This window comes from Lepus europaeus, chromosome 6 (assembly GCF_033115175.1).
Source record: "Lepus europaeus isolate LE1 chromosome 6, mLepTim1.pri, whole genome shotgun sequence".
Lineage (NCBI taxonomy): Eukaryota > Metazoa > Chordata > Mammalia > Lagomorpha > Leporidae > Lepus > Lepus europaeus.
In genome coordinates this window covers 108,920,470-108,941,796 of record NC_084832.1, presented here as the reverse complement: position 1 = coordinate 108,941,796, position 21,327 = coordinate 108,920,470, and the positions used below count along the sequence as shown (strand labels likewise).

General features: G+C 37.1%; 1 protein-coding gene across 1 annotated transcript in view; it reads left to right on the top strand.

Moving 5' to 3' along the window:
• The window catches only part of SLC15A5 (solute carrier family 15 member 5), a 93,354-nt gene that overhangs the window by 45,222 nt on the left and 26,805 nt on the right, over window positions 1-21,327 (top strand). Inside the window, exon 6 of the mRNA XM_062195508.1 lies at window positions 16,440-16,628. Within this exon, the coding sequence (XP_062051492.1) occupies window positions 16,440-16,628 (189 nt within the window). The remainder of the gene's footprint in view (window positions 1-16,439; window positions 16,629-21,327) is intronic.

Below are 21,327 nucleotides of genomic sequence, written 5' to 3'. Positions count from 1 at the left end.
ATTTCAAGTGAATTGTTTGCAACTTAACAAAACCACTCTGCTAAGATCTAAATAAGTAATATGTTTCTGAGTATGATCAGATTTTGACAAGTTGGATAGAAGATGAATTTTGGGTAAGAACATCCAGTTTCCTAAATCTCTACCTGGATATCAGTGCCCCTTCCTTTTAGCCTCATCAGAAAACACACCTGATATAATGAGACAATGAAATTTCCAGCACCCTTTATAAAAGGGCTTATCTATGGTCAACTGAGGCAGTACTTGATACTAGCTCAAGGTTAAATGTGTTCTTACAAATGAACATATTTAATGAATCACCAAAAATAATTGTAATTGCTGAACTGGTAGTAAACTTTATTAAAAATTTGTATCATGTTCACAACTTCACTATAGTATTTTTCATCTAGTAATGTATGTGGCAATGATTTTTGCAAGATTGCAAGATTTTTTAAGTGAAACACTTTAGAATATCTTAGAACACAATCAACAGACCATAAAATAAATTTTATCTGATTGAAATGAGAGAAGGAACTCTAAGTCCATTCTCCTCTGCCTAATTGTGTTCCTCAAGGCATCATTAGGAAACAGGAGAGCAAGGGCTGGTAGAGTACCACCAGTCTCAATCTAAGAAAGTGTTTTAACACCTACTCTGCCACTGGTATACTACTAGGTGTCTTTGAAAAAGACACCTAACTTTTCCTTAATATTTTCACTAAGGTGCATACCCTGGATCAATCTTTGGTCTCTTTGTTCTGTAAGACTTTTGAAATCACTCAGGATGACACTTATGCCCGGAACATAGCCCTTACACATAGGGAAAGCTCTGTAAATGTTAGCTATTATTAGGAGTTGGCCTTTGCACAGAACACCTCTCATTGTGTGACAGGCACAAACAGAAAGCAAAGGGAGTTTGAAACTCTTAAGAAATATCATACAGTGGTACCCAAAGTTTTGCCTTTTACTTGAAAAATAATCTCATTGAAATAGTCAAGGTCAGGCATAGAAAGGATCCTCTTGTTCTTAATCTCTGTTTTAAGAATCTACGGAGGGCTGGGACCTGCACTGAGACACAGCAGGTTAAAGCCCTGGCCTGAAGTACCGGCATCCCATATGTGCACCGGTTCTAGTCCCTACTGCTCCTCTTCTGAAACAGCTCTCTGCTATGGCTTGGGATAGCAGAAGATGGCCAAAGTCCGTGGGCCCCTGCACCCATGTGGGTGACCTGGAAGAAGCTCCTGGCTCCTGGCTCTGGATCAGCTCAGCTCTGGCCATTGCGGCCATCTGGAAAGTGAACCAGCAGATGGAAGACCTCTCTCTTTGTCTCTGCCTCTCTCTATAACTCTTCCAAATAAATAAAATAAATCTTAAAAAAAGAAAAAGAATCTATGGAGGGTCAGTGCTGTGGTGTAGCAGGTAAAGCCACCACCTACAGTGCCAGGATCCAAAACAGGCGCCGATTTGAGTCCCGGCTGCTCCTCTTCCAATCAAGTTCTCTGCTATGACCTTGGAAAGCAGTAGAAGATGGCTCTACTCCTTGGGCCCCTGCACCTGCGTGGGAGAACCAGAATAAGCTCCTGGCTCCTGGCTCCAGGCTTCGGATCGGCACGGTTCCAGCCGTTGCGGATATCTAGGGAGTGAACCAGCGGATGGAAGACCTCTCTCTCTCTCTCTCTCTCTCTCTCTCTCTGCCTCTCCTCTCTCTGTGTAACTCTGACTTCTAAATAAATGAATAAATATTTTTTAAAAAGAATCTACCTTAAAATCTTTTAGACACACATATTTTTTGCTGTTTCTCTGTTTACAGAGGCAACATTTTAGCACATGGACTTATCAAAGCTGTCAACCAGATGACTCCACAAGACTTGTTTATTCTGGGTAACAACACAAAATGACTAAACTCACCTAAATGTACTTTATTATCTTCAATTGCAGATGCCCATAGTACATATCTTTTTCGATTTATTTCTTAATTCAGTAACCTTGACTTTGCTTCTGGTAATAGGCTTTAGCAAACTATAAATTTCAATAGATTTTGACAACTCCCAGATTTTAAGAAGTGCTTTTTCTGTCGGCCAGTGTAGAAACCCAAACATCAGTAAGTCTTTAGTGAATGTCCTGCATTATCTTGGACACTTTGAAGAAAAGTTAAATAAAAAAAGTTAAAAAGTTATATGTATGTAGCCTCAATGCTCCTGAAACAGAATGAGTAAAGGAGAAAATGAGTGTAAATTTAAACTGCAAAATGCCAAAAATCTTGGCAATCTTTCTCAGAAGCATGAGATATTATGTGTGAGCTCCCAAATGATGTTTAATTACTAAACATTTAAAACTCTGAGTGAATTTATTATACAACGTTGCTAAAGAACTAAATTAGAAATCTTCCCACCCTAAGAGTCAGAAATCTTAAATTCAGTCTAAATATGAGTAACTTTCTCCTGGACAGTTCTGCACTCCTGCATATTTGAAGTCATGTCTATTCTTAAAGGAGAGAAGTTTTCTTTTCTGAGGGAAGGTAGACACAGTATCAAGTGTATTGTTTAATGTTGTTAATGAATTAAATATTCCCCTTCAAGATGGTAAGAAGACCTGTTGCATAAGCAAAAGGAAAAGCTAGATCTACTTCAAAAGAAAACCAAGTTGTATTCCACTGGGGACAGAATACTGAATTCAGTTCTTCCTGAACCAGACTCCATTCATTCATTCATTTGCATATTTGTTCATTTATTTGCATAATATTTTGCTAGGGAATATAAAAGTGTGATGATACACATCTTTTAACTAGATATTTGCTTGTTTTCCATATTCTGGTTATGATTACGGAAGATTAACACAAGACATAAAAGTACAAATGTAGGGTACCTTGATGCTAATTTATATAAGTGAATTAAAATTCCTTTCACTTTGAACTCAAGTGTCTGAAAATGGGGGTGAAGCACATAAGTTTATGAATTATGAATGAACATGTATTTATGAGTTCCTGACTTGAACCTAGGCACCTTCCTGTGTATACTACATTTAGCCTTATGATAAACCATCATTTAATAGATGTAGAGTCACAAAGATAGTGTCATTTGATATCAGGGGTTCTAATTCTAAGGCCACTGCACTATTATTATTATCATTATTATTACTATCCTACTGACCAATATGTAGCGGTCAGATTATACAAATTAAATTATCAGTGTTAACTTAAAACACTGTGATTTCCAACCAGCAGTCTGAAGTATCTGGAAAGCTCCTTTTGTCACCTCAATGAGCAGTTACTCCTTCTACAATCTTGTTCCCTTCTGTATTCAGTCACACTCCTTCCAGACAGGGTGATGGTTAAGTAAGAAGAGGGTGAAAACAATGCCAAAGCCCGTTTGACATGCAAAACCCCAGCCAGGAATTCATCCCATTGGTCAAACTAGAAATTTAATAAAGGAAAAAGATTTTTAAAATTAGGTTATTGTCTTTTTCTAAATTGCAATGTAACAGACGTGCTTATTCAAGAAATGGTATTCCTACGTTCATCACTTAATGAGATCAAGTATCCAGGGTACCAATTATTTTTTTTAATTATTAAACTTTCCAGGATTGTGAAAAGCAAAGATTTCATGTGCTCAGAATGTTGTACAAAGGCTTTATTTTCCTAATATTACACTTAAGTAGATTTCTCTTTTTAAAATTCAACTTTAATTCACTAAGAATCTAAAATTAATGATATCATAGTGATTTATCCTTTGTCATTATTGAGCATACTCCATTTTAGCCTTTTTCAGTTTAAAAACGTTTACACCATGAGTATTTCCTTTTCGTAGCATTAATTAAAATCCTGCAGTATGTGGCATTCAGCAGTTAGTGCTGACATACACAAGTATTAATCTGACTAAAATTAGCCTAATTAAGACTGTTATTAAGTCTTACACAAAGCAGAAATGTACAACACAGTAGGTAGCAATTATCTTGCTTTTAAATAACATTTAAATTGAAATACAGATGAAGTATATCCAAATATTCTCCTAACTTTTCTCTTTTAATAACTTGTAAGATTGTTTTTAAAATTTATCATTTTATAAGCAGAGCAAGAAGACAGAGAGAGAGAGAGAGAGAGAGAGAGAGAGGGAATTTTCCATTCATTAGTTCATTCTCCAAATGCCCACAACAGCCAGGACCTAGTCAGGCAAAAGACAAAATCCAGGAACTCCATCTAAGTTGTTCATGCGCATGACAGGGACCCAACTACTTGAGGCATTATTTGCCACCTCCCAAGGTTTACCTTAGCAAGAAGGTGGATTGGAAGCAGAGGAACATGTGATGTGGGATGTAGATATCCCAAACAGCAGCTTACCACTGCACCACAAAGCTCACCCTGGAACCCTCCCTTTAAAAGAAAAATCTGAGCAGTCTGTTGAAATCTTTACTTAGTATATACTAAGTTGATCTTCTGTATATAAAAATAATTGAAATTGAAGCTTGATTGAGAATAGGATGGGAGAGGGAGTGGGAGATGGGATGGTTGCTGGTGGGAGGGAGGTTATGGGGGAAAAGTCGCTATAATTCAAAAGTTGTGTTTTGGAAATTTATATTTATTAAATAAAAGTTGAAAAAAATAAAAGAAAAACTTGAAAATTCAACATGTAACTAAAGGTTGTGTATGATACAGGTTAGCCAAAGTGTTGGTTTGTTTAGACATAACCACTACTGGTTCTAGTAACTTGCAGTCACATGAAGTCCCAGCTTTGGTTGGAACCAAAGTGATTGATAAACTAAAAGCAAAGTCAGCGATCCACTCACTTTCATCATAAGTAGGATTATCTCAGGAAAATATTACTTTTTTCTGTGTAGTTTTCAAACTGATACATTTTCCAGAAATATCAACAAATACCCTTGAAAAAATACTGGACTGGAGGAATTGTCAAACACCAAAAGAAGTAACTTATAAATAAATCATTATTCAATTATTCATTTGATCTTTTAAAAAAGCACAGTAATGTTCTCGGTACTTTAAGTTGACAAAATTGGAATTAAATTTGAGGTGAAGTAGACTATCACACACCACCTGATGCAGTACCTGATGCCTTATATTTATTTGTATATCTGATCTCTATGTATATAGGTTATCTGTTCCAATTCAGTATTTACATCACAAACTGAAGCTCCCTCTGTTGAAATGAGTTCCAGTGGTCTAAACAAAAACAAAAGAGAGAAGGTGGATTGCTCAAATAAAATATAGTACATGCAGCTTATAGTAGAAACAATTTTTTAAAAGCCTTTAAATGTCATCCTAATATGAATGAAAAATACCTTCCCCAGAGGTGGGAAATACATGTGACAGTCAAATATAGGCACCTTTATTAAAGTGGCTCATGGATACCATTAGATTCCCACATGAGCTAATTTCTTGTTTTGGAAATTTGCCAAAGTCATGGATCCAAGGAGGATTTCTCGAGGATTCGACAGAATTTTGTACTCCTGGTTGCAAATTTACATGTCAGAGACATCAGACACCAGACTACTCATAAAAAACCTCATAGTCAACAAAGAATCTTAACATATTTACTTTTTAGGATTAGATTTTGTTTCAATACGAATTGGGAAGTACAACCCTAATGTCTGAAGAAATTATGACTTTTCTTTATTTCACTGGGTCTAATTTGAAAAATTATTACATGGTAGGATAACAAAATAAACTATAAGAGTTTGAAGACTCTCATGGATTTGTCTGCAACCACACAGCAATATTAAAACATACATTATTTATCTGAATATAATATCTCCTTTGGAGCCATTGTGCTTTATCTTGTAAAGATCTGCCGGAGTTTTAAAATTTGTGCATTCTGATAAACTACACTCCGCTTTGGGTGTGTTATGATCTCATACAAGTTAAGAATTAAAACTGGTGTGCGTGAAATTTAGGCTGGAATCAAACTTTGCTTTGAATTTTTAAACAAACCATTTTTCACTGGCACCAGTGTGCAACAGCAAACAAAAGCAAACACAATTATCTACATCCATTAGGTAAAATGTGCTTTATCCTAAAATATCTAGGTAAATGAATGCTATGGTTGACATATTTTGATTCTCTCCAAAATCTATGCTGAAACTTACTCCCCAGTGCAACACCATAGGAAAGTATGGCTCTTTGAGAGGTGACTGAGTCCCTCAAGAATGGGATTCAGCTCCCTTTTCATAGGGTTTGACAAAGGACATTGGTCTCTTTTATCCTTTTCCTTCAGCCACGTGAGAACATAGCATTCCTCCCCTATCCAAAGTGCCATCTTGGAAGCAGAAAGCAGACCTCATGAGACAACTGAACTGAACATGCCAGAAACTTGGTGCTGAAGTTCTCAACCTCCAAAACTAGGAGAAAATAAATTTCTTTTTTTATAAATTACCCAGCCTCAGGTAATTTCTATGGTAGCACAAATGGACTAAAATACAGAGATATGTGTACTCTGTTTGAAATTGTCTGGAGCCCTGTCTTTCATTGGATTTTAGGGATCAAGCCTAAAAGTACTCTATTATTGATCAGCACTTCCCAAAGTTTAACATGTGTAGGAATCATCTAGGGATCTAATTTTAAGTGCAAATTCTGATTCAGTCATTCAAGAGGGAAGCCTGAGATCCTGCATCTTCCAGAAATTCCCAAGAAGATGACTGCTCAGGCATAACACTTTGAATATTTAGGACAGAGGGAAATTCCAAAACACTGCCTTCTTGGGCACCATGCCTGTTTATAGGTAACAGTGGCCCAGGTAAAATGCTACAATTTAGCCCAGAGCTAAAATTCAGAAACAGGCAATAAAAGCTGATGACTGAGCGACTGAACTAGGGGTTTGCCAATCATTGCAACTCATGCACCATATTTGGTTTTCCATCTTTATTTTATGTCTTATAAAAATGTTTGTCATAGTTGAACATTTTGCAATTGATCTGATGACAAGAAACACTAACTTTGAGTCTTAATTAAAAATGAAATTTTGGGGAGGCATTTGGTTTAGCACTAAATCACTGGTTGAGACACCCATGTTGGTCCCTAACTTTAGCTTCCTGGTGGGCAGCAGTGATTACTTAAATGGAGTCCTTACCACCCTCAAGAGAGCCCTTCACTGAGTCCCTGCCTCCTGGCTTTATCCTGGCCCCAGGTCCCAATTTTTGTAAGCATTTGTGGTGTAAAACCAGTGTTTGGAAGATTTCTCTTTCTGTTTCTCTCTCTCTGCCCCACAATTAAATAAATAATTTGAAACCTATTTAAAATTGAAATTCTATCACTTCTCCCCAAATAAATAATTATTTTGAATTTCATTCATAAAAATTGAATAAATTTATTTCCAGTCTTGTTATGTAAGTACACACATATCCTCAACTTTGCCTTTTAGCCCACAAAGTTTAAAATGTTTATTACTGATCTTTTATAGAAAAATAAAATTTCTGACCCAAGTATCCAATATTGCCTGAAATGCCACAAACATTCCTAAACTATAAAGTTTTAACAGAGTACCCATGATAACTAAAAAGCAATAGTGCAGGATTTTTTTAAAATCTAAATTACCTTAAATTAGAATGAGGGGTGTCTCAGAAGATACTCATAGAATTCAAATTCCAAAAGCCAAACCAAAGTAAACAATTTGTATTACTATTGAGAAACCCAATTCTCTTCCATCTCTCATTTCTGTGTTTACGATCTCTTTTCTTAACAGAGATGTTCTTTTCAGCATCCATTATGCACTTAAATTTCACTTGATTTTGCTTTTGCAAAAGTCTTTTCAACCTTTATATTATTGCTCTTTCAACCAGAAAAATTTTCCTTTCTTTTATAAGAATAATTTCCTCCCTTCCATTTTCTCTACATTTCCTGTTTGAATTCCTATTGATCAGGTATTGGCCCTTCCTGAAATAATCCAGTAATCCTCTTAATATTTTCTATGTAAATGTCTATAATCTTGATTTTTTTTATTTGACTTGTGTACTTGTTGCTTTTTTCCCCTCTTTCAGCTGTTAGTCTAATTTCTTAGAAATTTATTTGAGCTTTATCTTACAATTTTCCACCAAATTTTGAATTTTAGTAGTGATTTCATGGTTTAGTTTAAGGTTTCTTACCATTCTGTTTCATGGCAATTTATTCATATTTTATGGATGCAAGAGCTTCTTTTATCTCTGAGGATATTAACTGTAAGTTATTTTCATTTTCTACACATTTATCTCTGTTTTTTACACTGGAAATTCTTCTCAAATGTTTGATTATCTTTTGTTATCCACTCATATAGAGTATGAGACAATAGTATGACAGAGGATAGTATGACTATGAGGCTATATTATTGTTGAGGATAGCATGACTATATACATACATGGAACCCAACCAAAGGTATACTTCTCTACAAAAATCATCTATCAAGGAACAAGTCATGTCATTGTGAGGACCTCTCCCTAACTACTGTATGGAGAGATCTTTCCATGGAATCATTCAACTTATTATTTATTGATAGAAGACTCCCTCAATCTCCTGCTTTGAGCTAAATTCCCTAGTGCTAAGAGCAAGTAAGGTGTGTGTGTGTGTGTGTGTATGTGGGAGGTGTACCTCACAGTCAGAATCCGGATTTTTTAAAAATATTTTTATTTATTTATTTGAAAGGCAGAGTTACAGAGAGGCAGAAGCAGAGCGAGAGGTATTCCATCCACTGGTTCACTCCCCAGATGGCTGCAACGGCCAAAGCTGCACTGATCCAAAGCCAGGAGCCAGGAGCTTCTTCCAGGCCTCTCACATGGATGCAGGGGCCTAAGCACTGCATTTTCAAGCCATAGAAGAGAGCTGGATCCAAAGTGGAGCAACCAGGATTGGTGCCCATATGGGATGCTAGCACTGCAGAGGGCCACTTTACCCACTAGGCTACAGCACCAACCCCCTGATTTAGGCCCCCAATTTTCAGTTACTTTCTTTCTGAGTCCATGATCACACCTATTTAAATTCTGCAGAGTAATCTCTAGTCTCAGTAGGCAACAGACCATGAGTATACTCCTGGTTTCATGAAGCAAAATGGAGTCTTGAAATTGTTCTCTTTCCTCTGACTTTTTACCTATTTAATATTTCTTTTCTATCATTTTACTGGATCATAGGAAAGAGAGAAATAAAATTATATAGTTAATCAGCATCTTATCTAAAATTCTCTATTTCTCTTCAAGTATTGGAATATAGATAAAAATTCATTTTATTACAGTGTAGGGTCTTGAAATTATTCTACTTGTGCATATTTCTTCCCAATTTGCAAAAGACTTTCACCTTTAACACACATTATCTAATACTAAATTTTGTGTAAATCATAACTAGCCTCTTTAAGGTAATTTTTGTCCTTTTTATAAAAAAAATTAAAAATCATCAAATGCTTTATTCTCTTGGTGAAAACACTTTAAAAATTCATTTAAATTCTATAAGTAAATCACAAAATTCATCATCATTCTACTTGTTTATTATAATATCAAAAGCCAAGCATAGTGACAAAAGTATTGAATTGTACGTCCATTGTCTGGGACAGTTTAGCTCTTGTACCGTCAAGAGAAAGAAAGGGCTCAGTTACATAAGTTGCGAATCAAAGGCACAGATTCTAACATTGCTCCATCTGTAGCTAAACTCATCGCAGTGGTTGTTGAAACTTTCTCTCTCTGCCCCATTCATTCATTTTTCTCCCCATGCACTCACTCAGTAAGTAACTAGCCTCTTTAAATTGCAATATCAAGGTCATATGAAAAATATCACCTCAAATTCAGTTTTCCACTTCTCAGTATTCTCTATTCTAAATATTCTATGCATTTCTTTCTTTGAAGTTCTGAAAGTTTTCCTTCCTAGCAACAATTAAAACTGTTTTCAGACCTCAATCTTTTATTCTTTCTTTTTTACTTCAGGATATTTCTGTTATTTATTTCTTGCTTACACCTTTTAATCTCCATCTGCTCCTCCACTCTGCATACAAAACACAACCAGGCCTTTCACTTCTGATAAAAAAGCTTCCTGTGATTTTGCTAACTTCTTAAGCAACTTGCTTAGCTTCCTTCTTTACAACACACTAAGCTTCTTAGAAGAGTAGATTACACTAGATACACATACTCACCAGTCACTTATACTGTAGTGCCTTGCTTCTGATTCCATCATAAGAATTCCGTGAAGTATAAAAGGAAACTAATAATCCAATCATCAATAAAATTGACTTGTCACATATTTTATCACCTTCTGTTTCTCAAAACATGTCACTCTATGGTCATTTATCCATTTATTAATATATAAACACACACATGTGTGTACATGCATGTGCACATGTGTGTGTATAGGTTGACTACAGTGAACATGAGTGCTTTTCTTGGTTGTAAAGAGTGGTAAACAAACAAAAATTTGATTCCGATGCTCATGAAGTTTCTAATCAAGTAACTGAAACCAGCATGTACAAATGGATACACTGAAAAATTTTCATTTCAGATTATGCAAAAGTGTGGTGAAAATGGATATTATGGGGAGAATAATAGGCAGTATTTAATTTATATTATGAAGTGCAAATCAGAAGATAAATAAGAATTAGACAGGTAATGAGCAGGGGAAAAGTTTCTGACAGAGGGAAGAACAAATCAAAGTCTCTAAGGTAGGAAAGAGCTTTGAGATAATCAAGAAAGACAAAGAAGATCAATGTGATTGGAACATGGTCAATGAGCAGAAGGTAACAAACAATTAGAGTGAAGTGAGAAGCACAGGAAAGATCACACAAGCCATGCATGGGCAGTGTTTTTATTTCCTCTCAATTGCATGGAAACACACAGAATGGAATTTGAGTAGCAGAGTAATATTCAATTTGCATTTGCATGAGAGTACTCTAAGTGCTACATGTTTAATAGGTTAATAGTAGACAACACTGGAAACAGAAAGGTCAGTTAATATGCTATTACACATAGTCTGGGTTTAAAATGAAAATGGTTTGGCAAGGGATGATTGCAGTGTTTCTGGAGAGAAACAGGTTGATTTGTAATATATGTTGGAAATAGAATCTCCAGAGCTTAATGACATATTTGGAGATGAGAGGACAGAAGGAGCACCTCATATTTGGAGAATGGAGAAGAGTGAAGGAAAAGAATCAGAGGAACAGACTGAAAGTTCTCTTTGTGTATCCTCACAAAAACCTTCTCTCAGACATTATCTGACTTCATTTCCAAGAGTTTTAATTTCTATTTTCTTGCTGCAAATGAAAACAAGTTGGAAGGCATTGCTTAGACACATTCTCTTCTCTCCTTCCTGAACCCTCTTTCAATTTCACCTGACCCCAAACTCCCACCCTAGCAGATGATTCATTCATCTTTCTCTCCTGGTTCAACCAATATCCTGAGCTATGATTCACATTTGCAATTGATTCCTGAGCCCTTCTCTTTATGTGACCCCTTATTACCCCAATTCAATTTAAATTAAATTTGTTTTCTCCATATCTACATATGGATTCTATTTGGATCATGGTCACTGCCATCTTTCCAGTCACCTGGACTCATATTTAATATTAACATCTGCCTCTGTTTTGCTATTTGTTTCAGTTGCTATGGTTTTATCAGTGTATTTTACTGAATCTTATGTTTTTACCTTCCATATAGTTCCCAGAATTAGAATCCCTGATTGTAGCTCATGCTTCCCATTACACTTTACCAAGATTATTTTTTTATTATTTTTTATTTTTGAAAGGCAGAGTGGACAGTGAGAGAGAGAGACAGAGAAAGGTCTTCCTTTGCCGTTGGTTCACCCTCCAATGGCTGCCACGGCCGGCGCGCTGCGGCCGGCGCACCGCGCTGATCCGATGACAGGAGCCAGGTACTTATCCTGGTCTCCCATGGGGTGCAGGGCCCTAGGACTTGGGCCATCCTCCACTGCACTCCCTGGCCACAGCAGAGAGCTGGCCTGGAAGAGGGGCAACCGGGACAGGATTGGTGCCCTGACCGGGACTAGAACCCGGTGTGCCGACGCCGCAAGGCGGAGGATTAGCCTAGTGAGCCGCAGCGCCGGCCTTACCAAGATTATTTTTGTAACTTCGTGTTTTGCAATTTCCAGCGTCTCCCATTCTATCAACTATCACATGACCTGTAGAGCAATCATCCTAAATAAAAACACTAATCTTGTCAATAGGGTATAAAATCTTCAATAATTCTATTATATTCATGGTCATTTCAAAATTCCATGTATTTTAAATGCCTCTTACAATCTGACCTCAATCTATCTTCTCCCTTGATTCCCAAATAACTGGATCTTCTTGCTGTTCCAGAAATTTATCTGACACTTTCCTAACTCTGTGTCTTTGCCCTCACTTGTGCTGCCTTTACCTTTTCATACTGAAACCTTTCTGGCAAGCATAAAATGATGCCTCTCACCTCTCTTCAACAAGAAGTTCTTCTGCTTACGTTCCCCAACAAAATACAAGTTGACAATGACTGAGAACAGATCTTTTTTCTATGTTCCTCACTGCACCTAGCATACATACAGCATATAACAAAGAGTACATGTTAAGTTGGATTGACATATTAGCACTCCATCTGATGAGGTTATAATGTACTGAGTTATGTAGATAAGTGCAACTATGTGATGCTTTTGATCTTAAAGGCAGATCATATATAAAAATTCTTATTTTAATATGAATTGTTTCGAGAAACAAAATCTCTACTTCACTATAAATGAGCCTATATAGAACTTAATTTAAAATGGTAATAAATTAAAAATTCCTCCAATTTTTGAACTGTTATTTGTGTTTTCTCCTTTTTTACACTGTCCATTTCTTAGAGTCCCAGCAAAGAGCAGTCTTTATAGGTACATTTAAATGCTGAGATATTATCAAAAAATTTACCTACCAGTTTCTCTATCAACCAAAACAAACACTAAGCTATTTAAACATTAGATTGATTTTTCTGAATTGAAAGCTCTGCCTTATCTGAAATTTTATGCAAGTTAGCAAAATGTGACTATCTTTAAATTTTAAGTAAATCCCATCAAGCTAAAGTTTGCCTGGGCTCTAACGACAGAATTAAATCCAGTAATATGAACGACAAATTGAGAAATGAAATGGTTGAGGTAGATATGAACTCTGTAACAAGAGTGGGCATTTAGCTTGGTGGCGAAAACACTGGTTAAGATGCCTGCATCCCATATCTGAGTGCCTGGGTTCAACACCCACTTCTGCACCTTATCCAGCTTTCTATTAATGCAGATCCTGGGGGGCAGCAGGGATGGCTCAAGTAATTGGGTTCTTTCACATGGAAGATCTGGATGGAGTTCATGGCTCCTGGTCTCATCTCCATCCCAGCCTCAGTCATTTTTGGCATTTGGGGAGTGAACCAACAGATAAGGGTACAAAGCAAGAGGCATCACGATACCTGATTTCAAGACATTCTACAGGGCAGTTAAAATCAAAATAGTCAGACAGTGCCGTGGCTCAACAGGCTAATCCTCCGCCTTGTGGCGTCGGCACACCGGGTTCTAGTCCCGGTCAGAGCGCCGGATTCTGTCCCGGTTGCCCCTCTTCCATGTCAGCTCTCTGCTGTGGCCAGGGAGTGCAGTGGAGGATGGCCCAAGTGCTTGGGCCCTGCACCCCATGGGAGACCAGGATAAATACCTGGCTGCTGCCATTGGATCAGCGCGGTGTGCCGGCCGCAGTGCGCCGGCCGCAGAGGCCATTGGAGGGTGAACCAACGGCAAAGGAAGACCTTTTTCTCTGTCTCTCTCTCTCTCACTGTCCACTCTGCCTGTCAAAAAAAAAAAATCAAAATAGTCTGGTACTGCCTCAAAAACATACTTGTAGACTAATGGAACAGAATAGAAGCCCCAGAAATCAATCCATGCATCTACAGCCAACTTATCTTTGATAAAGGAGCTCTAATCAATCAAATAGCGCTGGGAGAACTGGATCTCCATGTGCAGAAGTATGAAACAAGACCCCCACCTTATACTTCACACTAAAATCCACTCCAAATAGATCAAAGACCTAAATCTATGGCCCAATACTATCAAATCATTACAGAAAATGGGGGAAACTCTACAAGACATTGGCATAGACAAAGGCTTCTTGGAAAAGATCCCAGAAGCACAAGAAATCAAAGCCAAAATTGACAAATGGGATTACATCAAGTCAAGAAGCTTCTGCAAATACAAAAAAAACACTCAGCAAAGTGAAGAGACAACTGACAGAATGGAAGAAAATATGGAAAACTACACAACTGATAAAGGGTTAACATCCATAATCAATAAAGAGTTCAAGAAATTCAACAACAAAATAAACAATCCAGTGAAGAAATGGGCAAAGGATTTAAACAGCCATTTTTTAAGAGAGGAAATCCAAATGGCTAACAGACACTTGCAAAAATGCTCAGGATCATTAGCCTCAAGGAAATGCAAGTCAAAACCACAAGAAGGTTTCACCCCACTCCAGTTAGAATGGCTCACATACAGAAATCCACTAATGACAAATGCTGGTGAGGATGTGGGGGAAGAGGTACCTGTTAGTGGGATTGTAAATTGATGCATCCACTATGGAAGGCAGTATAGAGATACCTCAGAAATCTGAATATAGACCTACCATAAGAATCAGCCATAACACTCCTTGGAATTTACCCAAACCAAAAGAAATCAGTATATGAAAATTATCTGTACCCCCATGTTCAGTGCAGCATAATTCACAATAGCTGAGATATGGAATCAACCAACCCAGATGTCCACCAACTGTTGACTGGATAAAAAAATTATGGTATATTTACACTATGGAGTACTACTCATAGCTGTAAAAGAAAATGAAATCCTGTTTTTGCAACATGATGGTTGCAATTGGAAATCATTATACTTAGTAAAATAAGCCAGTCCCAAAAAGACAGTTGTAATATGTTTTCCCTGATCCAATGTAACTAATAGAATACCTGAAATGTAATCTATTGGAGTGAAATAGACATTTTGAAAATAAATGATTGTTTATAGCCCTTGTCTCTTCCAATGGGGAGCAATGTTTTGTTTTGTGTTATTTTGTTTTCTTTCTCTTCATACTATTTGTTGAACTCCTTTACTTAGAGTAGAGTTAACTATATAATCATTAAGTATACTGAAAATAGATCACTGTACAAATTAATAATGGGAATCCAAGAGGGATGGGGAGGAAGGGTTGTAGTGTAGGCGGGGGGGGGGGGGGGAGGAGGAGGAGTTCCACTATGTTCCTAAACCTATATATATAATTTATGAAATTTGTACAATTAATTAAAAATAGATATTTCTCTTTTCTCCCTTTATCCATTAAATAAATTAAATTTTTAAAAAACCTGTAACAAAATCCTTACTCATTTTCAACCACAATTTCCTAGGTAACTCCTTAAAAGTAGAAAGAAGAGTAGATCTACTTTTTAACCATCTTTTGAATAATTGCATTTATACTCTTTACCCACATTAATTCAGCTCTTTAAAACATTTTTTCCAAAACAAAAGTTTCTAGCCCTTAATTCTCTAATAGCTTTTTTACTTTTTATGCAAAGATTAGAGAAGTGACAGAAAACTGAGGACTGATAATGCCTTCAGGTAATTTCAAAACCATTTTAAGATAATAATTAAAACTGTATGAAGAAATAACTTTATTTTAAATTTCCCCTAAATCATTTTGATTCATAAATATCTCTTAAGAGGTTATCTATAATGATATCTGAGTATCTTACCTGAGGATAAAAGTTCAAAACCATTGCTTTATTGTGAATAATAATCATTACTAATTGCTATGAAGAACCTTTATGATAGTAGCAGTATGTTATCTTACTTAAATCTCACAATCACCTCACAAAGTAAGTATCATTAACCCCATCTGAGAGCTAACAAAACTGATAATAAGCTTAAGTAATTGGCCTGAGATCATAAAATCAGTAGGTCAGGCAATAAGGAGTCAATTCAGCCCTCTCTCTGGTCAGAACCTAGCAATGGTTGCCCATACAACATGGTTGGCATCTAGATAACCCACAGGGAAAAAAAACGTTGGGAATCATCCCCTCTTGTCTATGTATATGAAATGCTGTGAATGCAGGCATTTGGCCTATGACTGAGACACCAGGTTGGGCTGTCCATGTCCCTTATCAGAGTGCCTGGGTTTCATGCTCAGTTCTGACTCCTGACTCCAGTTTCCTGCTAATGCACACCCTGGGAGGCAATAGTGATGGCTCAAATGGTTGGGTTCCTTCCACCTACACGACAGACCTGGACTGGGTTCCTGGATACTAACTCAGCCCCAGCCATTAAGCATTTGAGAGGTGAACCAGAAGATGAGCATACTCCCCCCATCTCTCTTTGTCTGTCTATCTCTGTATCAGTCTGTCTCTCTCTGTCTCTCTGCCTCATAATTACATGAATGAACGAATAAAATACATGGCTTATTACATTGATGCGCAGCTCTTTCTTTATTCATTTTTTCTTTGGCATTTCTCTGCTTTAGTTGCTGGAAATCTGTCTGCTGCATTGTCAGTGATGGTCGCTGGCTTCATGGAGATACACAGAAAACGCTTCCCTCCCATGGAGCAGCCCCTTTCGGGCAAAGTTATCATTGTTTCCTCCATGCCCTGTGTCTACCTGGTTCTTCAGTACATTTTACTTGGAGTGGCTGAAACACTGGTAAACCCAGCCTGTGAGTAACATTTCTATGAACTACTGTGAGAACATCCTGAACCTTTGCACAGACAAGTCACCTGAATAGGGACAGCTAAAGTGGGTGATGAGCTACTCACCCCTGGGGATTTCCCACAATGCTGCAAGCAAGCCTGTTTATCACCCTCATTTTAAAAATTCTTCATTTCTCTTCAGTCCTCTATCATATACAGAAAAACTATCAATTCTGCCTGGGTGTAGATGGAATGAAAGATTTACTAACTTGGCTGAAGGCTATAACCATTTGGTTAGATCCTTGACAAGAGGGAACAAAATGTTAAAACTCAGAAGACAACTCTAACACACTCAGAGAAAATCACTATTCATCTGTCCCTCTTGCTCATATCTGCAAAAAATGATATTTAATGTACTTTGATCATGTATAAACATGCAAGTGAAATGAATATTTGAGCCAATTTTCCAGATAACTCAGTCTTTAAATTAAATTGCACTTGATTAAACATAATGGCAAATGTTGCATAAGATAGGCACGAAATAATTTCATTAAATATCAAAGGTTTCTGGATTATCTAGATCGCTTATATTAATCAAACTAGCCATGTTAAAATTTATAACATTTAAGTGACTTCCTTGTATGTGTGTCTATATATTTATCAGTATAATCGATCACATCTTATGTTTCTACTTTCCTTATATGTCCCTGCAGTGGGATACCTGATTTTAACTCAAGCCCTCATTACACTTTACTGAGAATATTTTTATAACCTCTGTCTTCCTACCTCTAAGTATCTTCCCTGTTCTATCAACCAACATACAACCTTTAGAATAATCATGCTTTCCAAATTCCTTAAATATATATTTAATAAATATATACTTGTTAATTAAATAACTGTATGTAGTTATAATCATTTATACATGTGTCAGACTTCTTTTTTAATCATGTTGAATAATTTCATTCCACATATTTTGCAAGAATAGAGTATTATGTGAGATTCTGTTATGGGGATGTCATTGTTTAATGTGCAAGAACATAAAAGAAGCATAAATGAACGAATGCCACAATACAAAGATCTGTGATTCTCCCTAGTGATGTTTCTAGAAAACTGTTGGAAGTATTCAGTCAAAATTCTTTGGGCTGGATGTGGAGTAAGATCATGAATGAACATGGTGAATGAATACAGTGACAAATTAATAACTAGCTTACAATCATCGCTCAACATACAGAAGCAAGGTACTGATAGCCAATGACTGTTAAAAAGGCAGATCATGTACTATAAATCACTGAACCATCCCTCCTTGATTTGCTAATGTGTAAATCCATAAGTAAATCTGAGGTCCAGATAAGTTAATTGATTTATCTGCTATAGCAGTGATAGGCTAGGGATCTTTTCATTTACTACCTCCATGACCTTGGGAACCCATTTAACCTTCAAGCTTCACCTTCATGATATTTAAAATAGAAATAAGTATCCTTTTTTTCTTGTACCACAGCATTAAGGAATGAAGCAATGGTAATGAGAGGTTACTTTTTAAGTCAGATGACATGAAATGTGAAAGAATGTGTTGAGCTATAAAATCAAGTATTACTCTGCTGGGAGGTTGTACAGCATAGTGGTTAAGATCTATGGTCTTAAAGTTAGACAGACTTGAGTTCAAACGCACTTCTATTGCTGACTTTGGAAAAATTATTCTGCATTTCTAACCCTTTCTGATAGTTGATAAAATGATGAAGAGTTATTTAAAGGACTAAGTAAAACCACTTTATATAAAGCAAAAAACAATGCCTAGTCATAGACACCACATAAAAATTGGCAGCTGTTATATGTATATACTATTATTATTTCTCCATATGAATCAATGGTGCCAGACTCAGGAATCAAAGTCAGACATGCTGCTCTCAGCTCTTTTTACTAACAAAAACTCAAATACCAGAGGACTTATGGTGCCAAATCAGCCAAGGACTACATATAATACTTGCTATGTTCCAAGAGAGCTTTCTAAAAATGTGTGGTGAGTTGGTGTCTTTCTCACAAGTCATCATTGAGCCCTCTCTTTCCTTACTCCTCATCTCCAATCCCAAGGCAAGTCTTATTCTTGAAACACAACTTAGACCTGGCAGATCTCACCACCTCTTTAATCATTCTCATGGTCTACAACAGCATCATCATTAACCCCAATTCTAGCAGAGCTTCTCAACTTACTTCCTCTCCTGCAACATGTGTGCATTCTCTTCTAAAGAACTATAATGCTCTTCCAAAGATGTTAGCCCTACCATCCCACTATTACAATTTGCCATTGGGTGAATTCTTTTTTGTGAAGACTACATGATTTGGCCTATTCATACATTTCCAGTTACATCTGGTTCTATTATGACTGATGACCACTAAATGACATCTGCAGTTATTTCTACATGGGAGAATAAATATATTATTAAATCACTGACTACACCCTACATTGATGACATTGAGCAAGAAAACACAGTATCTCACTCCACAGATGCCAGTGCATATTTTTTACCCTGCTAAGCCATGTATACATTGGAGGTGAGCTACGAGAGAAAAAAAGAAACAATAGAATATTTTTCAAAGTATGTTTTAGTTGTAGCAGTAGATTCCCTAGCTGTTTCATAACTTGTAATTGTTTATTTATTTTAAAAATACTGTATGGGCAACTACAATGTGCTTGACACTGCTCTAGGAGCTGTAGAAATATCAATAAGAAAAAAAAAAGAAACAAAATTTTTTGCCATTGTAGAGCCTATAGCATTTTTGTAGTTGAGTAGCAGAGAGAAAGGTGGTAGTCAGAGGGGGAAGCACAGAGTTGAGACTATGGAACGATCATGATTGTTGATTCAGGGCATATACTAGCAAACTGTTTCCTTTAAGTGTAGATAGTAAACAGGCTTTCCAGGATTGTCTTTATTTATTCAACTATGTCATTATGGTGCCAAATCAGCCAAGGACAACATATAATATTTGCTGTGTTCCAATAGAGCTTTCTAAAAATGTGTGGTGAGTTGGACATTATCGGACCATAGTTGAACATCCCGTGGTCTACAGTGTGAAGCACAGGCCATAATCATAAGTGATAGTGGAATGCAAGCTAAGGCAGAGTACAAAATAAGGATGTTGGAGGTCAAGGAAGTGAGAAACCAATGAAAGTTTGGAACGATGATTTACATATATGTTAATATTGCTATAGTTTAAGTCAGAAATAGTGCTTGAAAGTATGACAATGAGTATAGAGCTGACAACCCTGAGAAATAGAAGAAAATTTCCTAGAGATGACAACACAAAGGAAGTAACAGATGATATAGTCTGTTATTATGAGATTTGAAGCTGAAGTTTCTTAGGTATAATGGTTTGAAGCTGGCAATAGGAGAAAGTTCCATTTTCAGATTGTGATACCTCTCCTTTACATGTTCCAAATAACATCTCACCAAACACAATGAACATGTTTTAGCTAAGAACAATGAGAGTAAAAAAAAATTCTCAGCAGTGGGTCCCAAGTACCAGGTGCCTCAGGAAGGTGGTTATGGCCCTGTGTTTTGTAGATTCTGCATATGCTGTGATGTGGCATCTTTGCAGACACTAACCAGCTACTACCTGGAGGCACATTTTCAGCTCTCATTGGCAAGAAGATCAGCTTTCCAATACACTTTGAATAATTTTTATTGTGTCTTCATTTTATAATGGGAATTTTAGAATAGTGACAGACTTGTTGATAATATCTATGCTATAACAGGCTGAAAGAAGTACCTTGGAACCCAAGAAATCAACTTGATGATTACTGAAGTTGAAAAAGATCAGAACATCCAAGTAGATGCCTAAAAATGGAGATTTGAAGACTTGAAAATGAAGTTGTATAAAAGGGAGCTAGGGGCTTTCAAAAACGACTAAAATGACACCAAAGAGAGATTAACCAGCAGGCAGAAAGCTGGCAAAGTGTGTTCATGAATTATATACCACACCAGAAGTTCTAGCAAGAGAAAAGCATAGAATTAATAATTAACTAGTGGAGTAATAACAGGCTTGTACATTCTGCCTTTTCTCGGGAAAAGAAATAGACCTATTTATTCTTTCTGCCCAGTGTTTGTCTTCACATGTTTACAGAGAGGAAAGTTCATAAGCCAAATCCTTACTGTAACTGTGAATCATCTCTTCCCAAAGCTGTTTCAGTGTTACCTTCATGCTCTCATTTGGACCTTCCTTAAAATTCTCCAAGGCGTGGACTCGGGCTGCTGCTGGTGATTTGTATTACATACAAGAGCTGAGCCATTGCCACCAGGATTTTTTCCCCAGTATTGTATTTATCGCCACTGTTATCTTCATCTTCAATTAGTACTTGTGGGATCACTGCCCTTGATAATGCACCTATTTCTGCTCTCCACCTTTCCAAAGTTTTTTTTATTATTATTATTTTATTTTTTTGACAGGCAGAGTGGACAGTGAGAGAGAGACAGAGAGAAAGGTCTTCCTTTTGCCGTTGGTTCACCCTCCAATGGCCGGCGCAGCCAGCGTGCTGCGGCTGGCGCACCGCGCTGATCCGATGGCAGGAGCCAGGTGCTTATCCTGGTCTCCCATGGGGTGCAGGGCCCAAGGACTTGGGCCATCCTCCACTGCACTCCCTGGCCACAGCAGAGAGCTGGCCTGGAAGAGGGGCAACCGGGACAGGATCGGTGCCCCGACCGGGACTAGAACCCGGTGTGCCGGCGCCGC